The 13,856-nt window shown below is 41.3% G+C and overlaps 1 protein-coding gene across 1 annotated transcript in view; it reads left to right on the forward strand.

Moving 5' to 3' along the window:
• The window catches only part of cpne2 (copine II), a 74,855-nt gene that overhangs the window by 21,490 nt on the left and 39,509 nt on the right, over positions 1–13,856 (forward strand). The window contains 5 exon segments of the mRNA XM_034086003.1: positions 2,796–2,879; positions 3,101–3,190; positions 3,493–3,591; positions 5,294–5,380; positions 7,547–7,606. Coding sequence (XP_033941894.1) covers positions 2,796–2,879; positions 3,101–3,190; positions 3,493–3,591; positions 5,294–5,380; positions 7,547–7,606 — 420 coding nt within the window.

The raw sequence follows: 13,856 nt of genomic DNA on the forward strand, positions 1-13,856 counted from the left end.
TCTCTAAGTGCCGACAGGCAGGAGAGAGGGCATGCAATTGAAAACCCCCGACATTACTCATTCTGGCAGGCTATTCAGTTCTGAATGTGTCAGAGAGGAATGGGAGACATCCCTCAAATAAAAACGAATAAAAGAACAGATTTGCGTAAAGCAGCCGTGCGTGCAACATAGCATGCCAGCACGCACACGGGATGGAGGAGATGAGATGTGGCTTCCTCCTCTGATGTGTGAGGAGGAGGAAAGAAGCCCTCCAAGGTTATCAATCTCGATCTAAAAGAGCTTGTGATCACCTTTGGCATAAAAACCGGGTTAGGGCGCAAAACAGCTGAACTGCCATCTCCTTGGATCTGGAGACATGAAGGAGCCACAGAGAGAGCAGACACATCACTCACCCTTTAGCTGATGTGAGAGCCAAGAGCAGAGCTACTTTGGCTGACAAGAACTTCAGGGGAACCTGATCTAAAGGTTCAAATGGAGCTTTACTCAGTGCGCGTAATACTAAAGCCAAAACCCATTGAGGCGCCAAAGCGCGTGACACAGGTCTGAGTCTCTGTGCTCCTCGTAGAAAACGTGTTGTCAGAGGGTGACTACACACCGTGCTGACACCAATCTACGTGGCAAGATGAAATGGCAGCAGCATATGTTTCGACCGTGCTATAGGTCAAATTCCTGTCCAGCAACAGCTGGAGGAACGACAACACGAGGCAGGGGGCCCGTAACGGGGTCCAGGTTTTTCCCGACACACCAAACGGAACCCTTTCCATTTGGCTGTGTAGGATGTGTGTTCAGCAGCTGCGCTGATCGAACACCTCCCTGGCGATTTATACAGGCCGCCGCTGCTTTGTTGTCTGTTCGAATCAACACATGTTGATTGTACAGCAACGGGACGAAGTGCTGGATTACTTTCCATACGGAGAGTAATTCCAGCACGTTTATATGGAGAGACATGTGACCCGGCCACTGTCCCCCCACTGCCTGCGACATGCACCTTCCTCAGCCTACGAGAGATGCGTCTGTGAACACTGTGGTTCCTGAAGAATACCGCCTATCGACGGCAGAGCCGTGATGGCGGATAGAGGGACCCGTTGACCCGTCGTCAGCCCGGCAGCCGAACCTAGGCTCGGCTGCCGGGCTGACCCCGGGCCCCCGCCCTGTCTCCCCCGCCGGAGGAGAGGGAGACAGGGCGGGGGAACCACATGGTGATCCGTGAATGGAGGGGAAGGAGTCGCCTGACTGCTGCCCGCCACTCGGATCCAATAAATAAAGGGCTTGGTCCACAGAGTAAAAACTCCTGGACTAGCCAATCATCCTCGGCCGCAGCAGCGAGAGCGTCCGCTCTCCACTGCCTGTGGGCCCGAGGGAGATGGACACAATGAGTGCACGATACACCTGGGGAGTGAGAGCCGCGTTTGCGTGCTCTAATCCCCGGCAAAACTCACACCGTGAGCTCCGGTCGTAACTCATATGTCGGGTTGACACTGGGCCCCCACCCTGTTTCCCCCGTCCGGAGGAGAGGGAGGATGGGCCCAGGGGAACCAGGAATGTTTGCTCTTTTAGTAAGTAGCTCTTAAAAGAACTTGTTTTGCCTGTCAATGCTTCTGCAACAGAGTGCTGAAGAAAAGTAGGAGTGGATTGTAGGGCCTACTTCCTATTTATACGGAAGTGAGCCTGGAGGTGGGGCCCACGTCATAGGTGGGCGTGGAATAAGTCTGTCAGTGCTGCACACGTGCAGAGGGGATTACCCAATAGCGATAGCCTTAGAGGGCGAAGCCTTATACGATATAGAAGCAACACAGCTTGAATTGTGATTTGAACTAAAGCTGATGTGTGCATGCTGTGCACCCTCTGGTTAAACAACCAGAATAATCAGAAAGCACCGTCATTGCAGGAGCTAAGAGTTTATTTTAATAAAGACAATAATTAATCAAAAATAAAAGATTCCACAGTGTAATATGATGTTTATCTACTTATTTATTTTTCTGGAGGGGGTCATTGTGCAAAACCACATAATAGCATTTGAGCATATTTTTCAGAGCAACTTTGACATGGTTGATATGTGGGAAATGCAACAATTTAGGATGCGGGCATCAGAATCAGGACCGGTCTGAAATCTCTGTGTTCTTGGAAACCAGGAATTACGCAAAGTAAAAGCCCTGTTGTCTGAGTGAGCACAACAGTGGACAATCGCTGAACAAAAAAAAGATAAATGGCTATGGCATAATGCTCTGTGGTATGAAAATGTTTGGGTATGCTAGTCTAGATTTGCCGTCTACGTTTACTCAAATGGTGGAACGTGTGTGTATGATTGGAGACGAGTATTACCTATGTTGTCCAGAAGAGGGCGAAACCAGTGTCAGTTCAAACTCTGGCTCCCTTTAAGTGCCTTGGAAAATTCTAGCCCCTGACCCAATACTTTAGCTAATCAATGGAAGCGGAGAGAACATTTAGCTTTAACATTCTGCCAACAATAGGTAAAGGCTCACAGCTGCAGCTATGTTGCTAGCAAGAGCTTCAAATCATAGTATGTCATCTCAATTGGCTTTACAGGCACACAGACTGCAAAGAAAACACAACAGTAATCTCACACAATTGCTGAATAAATCTAGATCAGGATGATGTTCAAAATGAATAAATATTACCCATGCAGGTTACCTTATATTTTTAAATTCTGAAGTAATATTTCCCTACCTTATCTTCAAACTAGTATAAGTAGTTTGGCTGAGGAAAGGAGGGATTGGGATACAAATAGGAATGATCAAAAGTACTTTTTAACAAGCTGTCTTTGTGCTGTGCAGGACTTCTTTGGGAAGTCAGACCCCTACCTGGAGTTTCACAAGCAGGGAGAAGACGGCACATGGATGCTAGTGCACAGGACAGAGGTGAGTCATCAGCGAGGATTAAACACCTTAATCTGACATTCATTAATGTCAACCATGAGCAGTCATTGTTAGCTAAACCAGGAGCTCATACACTGTAACTTTAGCAATGAGTGTAAAGCACCAAGTGAAGGTAAATATATTGTGGCTACAACTGCATTATATATATGCTCTGCTGCTCTGTAATTTAATGATTGAGTGCACTTTCTTTTCTATGAATTTAGGTTATAAAGAACACTTTAGATCCATCATGGAAACCCTTTACTGTGCCACTCATTTCTCTCTGCAATGGAGATGTGGACAGAAACATCAAGGTTAGTCATCAAGTTCATCTGTTTCAAAGCTGGTTGTTTGGATTGTCTGCTAGATGGACAGTACGTAGCATGTTTATGCACCGTTAGCAATGCATGGACATTTGATCATGTTGTTTTAAGTTGATATATCATCAAATGCTCTTGTTACAAAACTACACAAAATGAAAAAAAGTATTCAGGACTAAATGTGCTACTGTTTGTATAGTATAATGTAACCAATGATTGGTTGAAGTTAGGAGAACAGAAGAGTGGGGGTATGTAAAAGGTGATGGCTTGATGTGATGTGTTCTACACCATGACAGGTCCTGTGTTACGACTATGATAATGACGGAGGCCACGACTTCATAGGAGAGTTTCAAACCACGGCTGCCAAGATGAGCGAAGCCCAGAACTCAGTAGAGGTAACAGATACTTACCAAGGATATTACAGGATGATACATACACAGGAACAAGTTTGCGTACTGATGCTGTTCTGTAAGGCAAGAGCGTGGAAATCAGGGAACTACCTCTTACGCAAATGCTTTGGCTGTGAAGAAGGTACAGAACAATTGCAAACCCACAGTTGTAGGTATCAAGTTTTGGTCGTCATGGTAACATGTTGCAAATTGCCAAAGGTATCTGATGGATGTATGTAAAATAGCAATGATGGGGCCCGGAGACCTAGATAAGCGGAATGTTATCTATTACCTCTTACTTTTTCTAGTATTTTATTTATGCTATCGTACTGCAACAGAATATGATTTTGTCAGAGAGAGGGAACTGAAATAGCGATATTGCAAAGGTCATGATCTGGATTGAAACCACAGCATCAACTTTGCTGCTTCACCTCAGCTGCTTAGACACTTCTAAGACACTTAACCATTTATTTTCTGAATCCAAACAGCATTTATGTGATTAGTTTAAATGCATTTATTTGCACGTATTAACAACAAAGCAGGAATAATCATGCACATATTTGCATTGCTGCATTCTCATGTTAAGGCCACTGGAGATTCATTCTTTTCACTTTTGCATTTTTGGTCTGCTTTGGATGTAAAGATGCAAGGGTCAGAAAAGCGTTCATTCATTAGTAGCTGTGTGTGTGTGTGTGTGTGTGTGTGTGTGTGTGTGTGTGTGTGTGTGTGTGTGTGTGTGTGTGTGTGTGTGTGTGTGTGTGTGTGTGTGTGTGTGTGTGTGTGTGTGTGTGTGTGTGTGTGTGTGTGTGTGTGTGTGTGTGTGTGTGTGTGTGTGTGTGTGTGTGTGTGTGTGTGTGTGTGTGTGTGTGTGTGTATTTGCATCTGATCTGTTTGTGAGAACATGTGTGTGTTCATTTGTGAAGCTGCATGTGCCAAAGCAGCCTCATGACTTGTTCTCCCACTGAGTCTCTTCATGTGTGGTAATGATGTAGGGACACACACACACACACACACACACACACGCACACACACACACACGCACACACACACACACACACACACGCACACACAAAATAACAAGATGGGGGATGGAAAAAGAGAGACGTTGTGAAAAGAAGGATGAGAAAATGAGAGGTGCTTTTGAGATGGAAACCCGAATTGATCTGAGCCCTAGTAACACGACAAGGCATTTAGAGCTACCTGTCATATGATCACCAGCTGAATGAAGACATGTGAGTGTTTTTAATGTGAGTGTGTGTTTGTGTGCATGTCTCAAATGCCTCTTTCCATCAAATGCATAGCTTAATAATATGTGTTTGTATGATTTACAGTATTTTAGAAAGTCCTTATACTCGTTTTTCTTTAAATGAATTCATAGTGTTTTTAATTAACAATACATTTATGTTTCCTATTTACATGTAGGTTCACATATAAACTGTATAGTACACCACTATATAATGGTTTGCTTATAATACATCTCCATGTTTGACTGTCAAGTTGCAGTGACTGTAGGCGGTGTGTGGAATACATGCAGATCCAAGTCACTGCCTCGCAGTCGTCTGTTCATGTCCCCCCATCTCACTACCCCTTACAACTGTGCTGTCATCTTTACTGTTACCATCATTTCCCTCCTTCTTGAAATTGTTTCTCAATTCCTTCTCCTCTGATACTGATAGTTTTTTATCTGCATTTCTCTGTATCTCTTCAGGTGGAGTTTGACTGCATCAACCCCAAGAAACAGAAGAAGAAAAAGAATTATAAAAACTCAGGCTTTATCATTGTCAAGTCATGTAAGGTGAGGATGGATGGATGGATAGATGGATGGATGGATGGATGATGGATGATGGATGATGGATGATGGATGGATGGATGGATCCAGATTTAGACACGGCATCTATTGCACGTCTGTCCGTCCTGGGAGAGGGATCCCTCCTCTGTTGCTCTCCCTGAAGTGTCTCCCATGTTCCCCTTTAAACTGGGTTTTCTCTGGAAGTTTTTCCTTGTACGATGTGAGGGTCTAAGGACAGAGGGTGTCGTTTTTTCTCATACTGATATTCTGAACAATCTGTGTTGTTGTATTTGCTGTAAAGTGTCTCTACTGTAAGCTATTTTTATTTTATGTACAGCACTTTGGCTCGACCAAAAATCGTTTATAAATGTGCTATATAAATAAAACTTGATTTGATTTGGATGGATTATTGATTATGGTTGGATGATGGATGATGGATGGATGGATGGATGGATGGATGGATGGATGGATGGATGATGGATGGATGGATGGATGCTGATTAATGGATCAAAGATGGACAAATGGGTGGATGAATGATGAAGAAAGAATGGGTGATGAATGTTTGGTGGATAGATAGATGATGGATGGATGAAGGATAAAGGATTGATAGATTCATGTTGGGTGAAAACACAGGTGGATGGATGTATGGGTGGATGGATGATGATGACGGTTGGGTGAATGGATTGTTGGATCATTAATAATGGTTGATTAGATTTATGAATGGTTTTTGAATTGGTGATTCATGGATCAAGGGATGATTGATGGATAGATTAATGGGTGGATGTATTATGGATGAACGGATGACTAGATGGATGGTGATGGTTTGGTGAATGGACAATATGGACAAATAAAGAAATTGGCTGATGAATGATGATGGATGGATGGGTGGGTGATGTATGGATGATGATTAAATAAACCAAGCTTTAGTTTAGTCTTTTCTTTTAGCAGTATCCACGTTTGTATTACAATCTGAATCTATGCTAGCTTCCAAATAATGACTGCTGTCAGGTGTCGGTGCAGATAATGTTCACGATAAGACTGATGGTTGGTTTCTCACTGTTAGGCTATACTTAGCCTGCCACTTAGACTTGTGGAATCCCATGTAAAGCACATTTCATATGACATCTCTTTACATCTCCATATGGAGTTAGTTCATCCGCTTTAGGATAGTTTTCTTGTTATACCGCTGCAGAATCCACAATAAGGGCATTAAAGCAATCCACTCCTTTCAATTTCAATTTCAATTTCAATTTCTGCTGGTTCATTTTCTATTTATCAAAATCTATTAATTGGCTCAGAATAATATCAGACATCAGAATAATTAATACCGTTTTAAGCCATTTATAACAAGTTTAAGTTGAATTCCAGACTGTCAACAGGATAAGTTTTGTGCATTAAATTCTGAACTGGAAGAACAAAAATCACCTGATTGTCAAAAAAACATCTCCCGACTCAATCATGAACATATGATGAAAGCACTTCTTAGTATGGTGTCCATAACTCCCTTTGAATAACTAATTAGCGCAGTAGCTTTAAGCCCCCCAGAGGACACATTAAGCTCGAACACTGAGTCTTAAGGTTCCTATTGGATTGACTTAAAGCTGTGTGCACATGATGACAAGCTTTCATAATTGATTATTTTCCTTCTACTTCTTTTCATGCGCACAATCATGAACAAGCCTTTGTACAGACATGCACACACACACACACACACATTCACAATCAGTACAAAACGGCTAATACAGTAATTATATTTGTTGGCTGCCCGCAGGGATAAGACTAATGGCAGTAAAATCCATGCTAAGTATTCCTCGTAATTGGAGAGGAAATTTGGTTCAAACAAGATAGTAATTGGCGCTCCCTTGGTGGTACCTTCAGTCGGACAAACTGGGTATTTGTTGTGATTTTAGAACAATTATGCTTATGAAAATGTATTTTTACAATGTGCCGTGTTTAGTTGGGTTGTTTACTTCATGTCTGTTGTGTTAGAGTTAGTACAATTATTACAATCATCTCTCTTCTTGTTTCTAGAATAACAGTCTAATGATTTTATTGATTTGATCGCATGTATTTTTTAACAGGACCTCTCTCCTTTCATAAATCTATAATCAATGAAACCAGTATTTGTAGGTGTTCTTCTTACTTGTTGTTTTGTGACTCTTGTTTCTCTAGATAACAAGAGACTACACTTTTCTGGATTACATTTTGGGAGGATGCCAGCTCATGTTTACGGTGAGTAAATCATAAACATGCCTGTATTTCTGCTTCCGAAATGATGTGGTAATGAGATACATGTTTCCTCATGCCTCGAAAACAGATGGAAAACATTCGGATTGTCTATTTCCATCTCCTGGGGTTACAGTTGGATCACAATCATTTACATAAAGAAAGAAAGGAAAAGTGTGAGTGTGGAGTATACACGCGTAATGGGGTATTGTGAACCATTGAAATGAGGGTACTTGTTTGTATTGTAGAAATAGGAGGGCAGAAACATGTAAATACCAGAAATGTATATTCTGAAATGGGGAATAGCAAGTAAGTGTGAGATCAGGATATGGGGATAGAAAGAGAAAGACCAGAGGGAGGGAGAGAGTGTATTTTGGTCTCTTGTTGGGAGGAACTCTTGTGTGTCCCTGGTGATGTCACACCTCTTTGTGTAACTGAGTGAGTGAGAAAGACTCTTGTTTTGTAATAGCCAATCTCACACACGCACACACACCAGACACATATTGAATTGTTATATTATTTTTCTCTGTGTTTGTCCAACAAATCCAGCTACTGTGCTGATAAATCTTTGGACTGTTCGGACTGGCTCACTGTTACTATGACACCTTCTCACACACAAGTGTAATGTATCTGTAGACTAAGAACAAATGCACACTAAAGGCCGTGTCACACTGTCCCGAAATTGACACCCGATGGACACACGATAAAGGAAATGTTCAAATTCGGCTGTGATCGTAGCAACATCGGGCCATTCGTGAGGGCATCTAAGCCATCGTATGACCGCCGGTGGAGTTTCTCAGGCTCCGGCAGCAACTTCGTGAGCGGCAACTTCGTAAGGCACTCGTGAGGGCATCTTGTCAAATCGTGTCATCTTCGTGTTATCATCGGTGCATTCACCCTCACTCTGATCGGGGCGAATGCCCGATGGCACCGATGATAACAAGATGCCCTCACGATGGCCTTACGAAGGGCAAAATTGACACACGAATTCAACACGAAAATGAACCTTCGCAAGGTCCTTCGGCAATTTTTTGGCATGCCAAAGATTTTGCCTCCGCTCACGAAGTTGCTGCCGGAGCCTGAGAAACTCCACCAGCGGTCATACGATGGCTTAGATGCCCTCACGAATGGCCCGATGTTGCTACGATCACAGCCGAATTTGAACATTTCCTTTATCGTGTGTCCATCGGGTTGTTTTATTGCACAACAAAATCATGTAAATATATTATGTAAATAACCCAATTTGTGTTCTGTGAAACTAAAAAGGATATAATATATTATTTTGAAGGACAGTTGACAGGAAATTGTTGTTGTTATGGAAACAACATTACGGAGAAAACGTAATATTTTCTACATATAAAGACGGAGAAAGTAAAGAACAAAGTCTGAAGATATCAGTACAGTATCATAGTACTGTAACATAATTGTTTTTGGTACTTTCATTGCAGTTGTATTTCTTAAGTGTAATGTAAATGTTGCCTTCGTGTGTGGTTCGGGGCCATCTTCGTGCGAAATTCACAATTCCATATTCTTGTGTCCATCGGGTGTCAATTTCGGGACAGTGTGACAGGGCCTTTACGGAATACAAATAAGAGATACACACACATAAACACCGTCCGTCAGCTATACTTTCTGTACACAGTGTCCGGTTCTTTTCTCTTCCCTATCTCTACAACAATGTCCCAGCTCTGAGCTAGAACTGGCTCCAGATACAGCAGATAGAGTAGTTTGTGACATGCTGGAATATGTGACGTTTCCCTTGAAGTGTGTTCTCGATTTACACCTGCTCCTTGTTATTTTAATATTTTTTCAACTATAGTCTCATTTGTGGTCTGATAAACAGTACATTAATCAAATGTAGATATATCAAACCCGCAAATAGGAAACTAGTTCACAAGCTACCCAAACAGAAGACGTTTTATTTTTCAACCAATTAAAGGACAATGAATATATGCTTCCTGTGATTGTTTGCAAAAGTTTTCACACCAGAAATGAACCATTCAGATTTTATTTGCAGCCCTACCTCTAATGATGGAACAATTTTAGAACCATCCAAGTCATTATTTTTAAAGAACTCTACTCTAAAGCATGTTTTAGCACATTTATTTAAATCTATTTTACGCTTAATTGGATTCATTCAAATATGCAATCTTTGTATTTAGGCAAACAGAAAATTGCATGTGGGTGTAGGAACTACAATTTGAGATTATTGATATGCTGAAAAGTATTCAATTCAAACCACAATTTCATTGAAACAAATGTAATATTATAACATTTTAAATAAACTTGTATCCCCACTAAATGTAAAACTCTCTAACTTATTTAGCACATAAACACAATAATGACCTATTTCACAATACTGTAGGATCATGTAAACTCTGCACCCTATACTGAAGTGACCCATATTGGATTTGAATTCCACAGCAAATAAATGTCTTTATTCCTAAATGTCTTCACCATGGGATAATAGGTTCAACCAGGGATTTCTTTGAGACCACTTTTGCATTGTGTAGAAGATTTTGCCGCGAGGGTGAGTATTTATGTCTCAACACACAGGTCTTAGTCGAGCACAAAAGAGGTGAAACCATGCAGTGGCATCACTTTAGTGATGCCAGTGAGCAAGGATACGGCACTGCAAGTTATCTCAGATGTGTCAACAGTTTGGGGGAAGTTCATGTTGCTTTAGTGATGGGGAAGGCTAGAGTAACCCCTCTCAAAAAGATGACTATACCCAGACTGGAGCTTACAGCAGCCACCCTAGCTGCAAGGATGGATCGGATGTTATGCTCAGCGCTACAGCTAAACCTCCAAGAGTCCATCTTTTGGACAGACAGCCAGTCTGTACTTAAATATATCTGCAATCAAACCAAGCGATTCCACACTTTTGTAGCTATCGGATTGCAGTTATTCACGACATGTCAAATGAGACTCAGTGGAGATATGTGGACTCCAAACGAAATCCGGCCGATGATGCTTCCCGGGGGCTAAACATTGAAGCCTTCCTAAAGTCTAAAAGGTGGCTACATGGACCCGAATCCCTGCAAGAGGGGGAGTCTCAGTGGCCAGGGAACCCAGACAAAATGTCACAAAGCTCTCTTTCTCCAGATGATCCTGAAGTGAAAAGGAATGTCACTGTAAATGTGATGAGTATTGAGGGGAAAAGTCCCAAAAGTGAACTAATTGAGCACTACTCAGATTGGAACAGCCTGAAAAAAGCTGTAGCTTGGATCCTGAAATGGAAAGGATTGCTCTTGGAGATCACTCAAAGAAGGAAGGTGACAAACCCTGGATTGCTGCTGGAAGATGGAGATTAAGTGGACTACTACTACTGGCTGAAGCTAGAAAAATCCATTTTTAATTTTTTTTTGAACTCAAGATGAATCTCATCTATGAACTCTGACAAAAAGAAAATGAATATATTTGTTTTGAATATTGGCTCTATTTATTATTTGTTGTAATTGCTATATTCTATGCATTTAGGGGCTGTAATGTTAGAGCCATTTTCTGTGTTGACAATGAGTGTATTATTTTCTTATTAATTTAGATCTTAATATATTCTTTACATTTATGTATTAGTACCGAATTAAATATTCGGAGAAAAACCTTGCCTGCGAGCCACACCTGTGATATAAGGAAGGGGTGGGACTGAGCGTGAGGAGGAAACTGTCTCCAGCAATGAACGGGGAATCGGGACAGTCTTTGACCTCACGTTACACTGATCATTTTGTTTGTTTAAATATATGGAAGTAAATAAATCGGCCAAGGAAGGCAAAGAAATCAGCGCCTACAGAGCTTTATTTGGATGGTTTTTAACGTGTGAGTCAAGAAGCGGATCTCTGTTGACGTGGCACAGTTTTTAGATGTCCCACAAGAATGGGCCACGACAAGAGGTGCTATCTGGAGGTGACCTCTCTTGTGTTGTTGTGCAGACATGCTGGCAGTGTCACAGGATGTGCTCTGCTACTCCAGGGGGCAAAACAGCTACTAGAGCTTCTCTTAAATTCAACACAGTCGATGACAAGCTTCACTGTCAGAATGTTGTTTTTTTACCTCACCCTTATTGTTGAGATTGTTGTTGTTTTTGTGGCATAATATTACAGCAGAATAAACAACTGAGAGGTTCATTTGGTGGCAGATTATTCAAAAACAGTAAGTCATAGTGAATAATAAATGCGGTTTAATGTATTAATTGTGCATGAGTACTGCAAATTGTAATTTAAAGATTGTAAAAGATGAATGAATTACTGTTTCATAGTTACAAATGGTGTAACATGTGTAAAATGTAAGAGACTGGATCTGAACTACAAAGAAGCAGTAGCATTTCCAAGTAGCTCTGAAGAGAATTTGAAGATGCACCATTTAATTAAATACCAAAACCAAAATGAATACAAGCAGAAATGCTCATTCAGAATATTGCATGTTTGCAGTGAGCATACTTTCAATACAATTGGAACATTTGCCTGTTCTAGTGGTGGTGAGATGAGCAAATCTAAGGCGGAATGGGAACTCTTAAATCCTCACTGCTCCCTCCTAATCTTTTGCCTTTTGTCACAGACCTGCAGCTCTTTCACTGATGCACACACACACACACACACACACACACACACACACACACACACACACACACACACACACACACACACACACACACACACACACACACACACACACACACATCTATTGCTGTATTAACACACATACTTTCTCTCTCCTGCTCACACACTCATTTACATACACATGCATACACACATGTGAGCCCATAATATCCCTGTCACACTCGTGCTTTCACACTTACTGTACATGCAAACTCCCAAACCATGACTTTGGCACTCTCACACACGCACACAACCACAGTATCTTCTTCATACAGACATGCTATCACATGTACCTCTGCACTCTTCAAGCGTGCACCTTCCCTGCACACTGACATGCACAGGCAAACATCATCTCACGCAGACGCTCAGTCACCGATGACATCTTCTCCTCGCGTACACACTGCCACATACACCCGCCCTGACACACACACATGCAGAAAGAGCTGTTTTGCGGTGTTCAATCAGACTTAGTATGGCTCTAATCCTAATCTCCAGGAAGGGAAAGTCTCTCCTCGGAGCTCTGGGAGCTGGAGAAGAGCAACGTTTCTCTGTTATACACTCCAACACAAAGAGACAGCCTGCTACTGCTGATGGGCTGTTTGTGAAAGACTTATTTCAAATGAATTACGCTATTATTTATATCTTATATCTGATATCAGTGAGAACTGTGTAGCGCGTAGTGCCCCAGTCCCTGTGGATTCATGGAGAAACAAATATTTTCTTGAATGAGAGCACAAATAAGCATCTTCACAGCTCAAGATGATGACAGATGATATCAGTAAAGCTGGTTCTTTTCCTTCAATTTCAGCCTGCTCTTTACAGTAGTCTGACATTTTTCTGATATTATATGTAATTCTCCCATTTTATCATATTGTCCAATGGATTAGTGCCGTGCAATATTGGCTAAATATGAGACTGTCATATATTTCTTCATTCCCAAAGCCTAACAATATCTGATGGTACTTCACATTTCTGTTAAATTATGAAATTCCATCTCAAACCAGAGGTGTGAGGGTTGAAATATGAGTTTTTAGGATAATGTACATTTTTGGATCCAGTGTTTTTGGAACTTGATCGATGCAAGGAAATGAAAGTCAGGATATCTCTGCCTCATATGAATGATTGTGATCATTCTTTTTTTTATGTGTCTCTTGTGAGACACTGGTTTTCAAGGATTCAAGGATAAAATACAAATCCACGTCACCTAACACAGGGTTGCACAACAAAATGCAGTTGTAATCAATTTACACAAGAAAGCAAAAGAAAATACAGTGGATACTGTGGTACAGAAAAAACAAGTGATTTGCATTACACTTAGGCAAAGGGTGTAGCATGGGCCAAGAAAGAACCTGTAATATCCTGAATTACGAGTAGGGTGCAAGGTCACCATTGGCCTTGGTGGAGGTAGTTGAATTTGCATTATGTGGAATAAACACAAATGTTAGAAAAACACTGAACGATGGGCAGATATCATGGCTAACATATTAACATAAAAACATTAGGGCAACATTTGCCATCAACTTTGACGTTAAAGCAACAGCAATATAAACAAAATGTGCGTCCTGCTTAGCTTTATCTGAAGATATTGGCACAACATTCTTTATCCATCATTGCTGGGTTGGCCTGATTCTTATTTTATTTTCCTGCGACAAGACATTAGC

Source organism: Pseudochaenichthys georgianus, chromosome 6, assembly GCF_902827115.2.
Source record: "Pseudochaenichthys georgianus chromosome 6, fPseGeo1.2, whole genome shotgun sequence".
NCBI lineage: Eukaryota > Metazoa > Chordata > Actinopteri > Perciformes > Channichthyidae > Pseudochaenichthys > Pseudochaenichthys georgianus.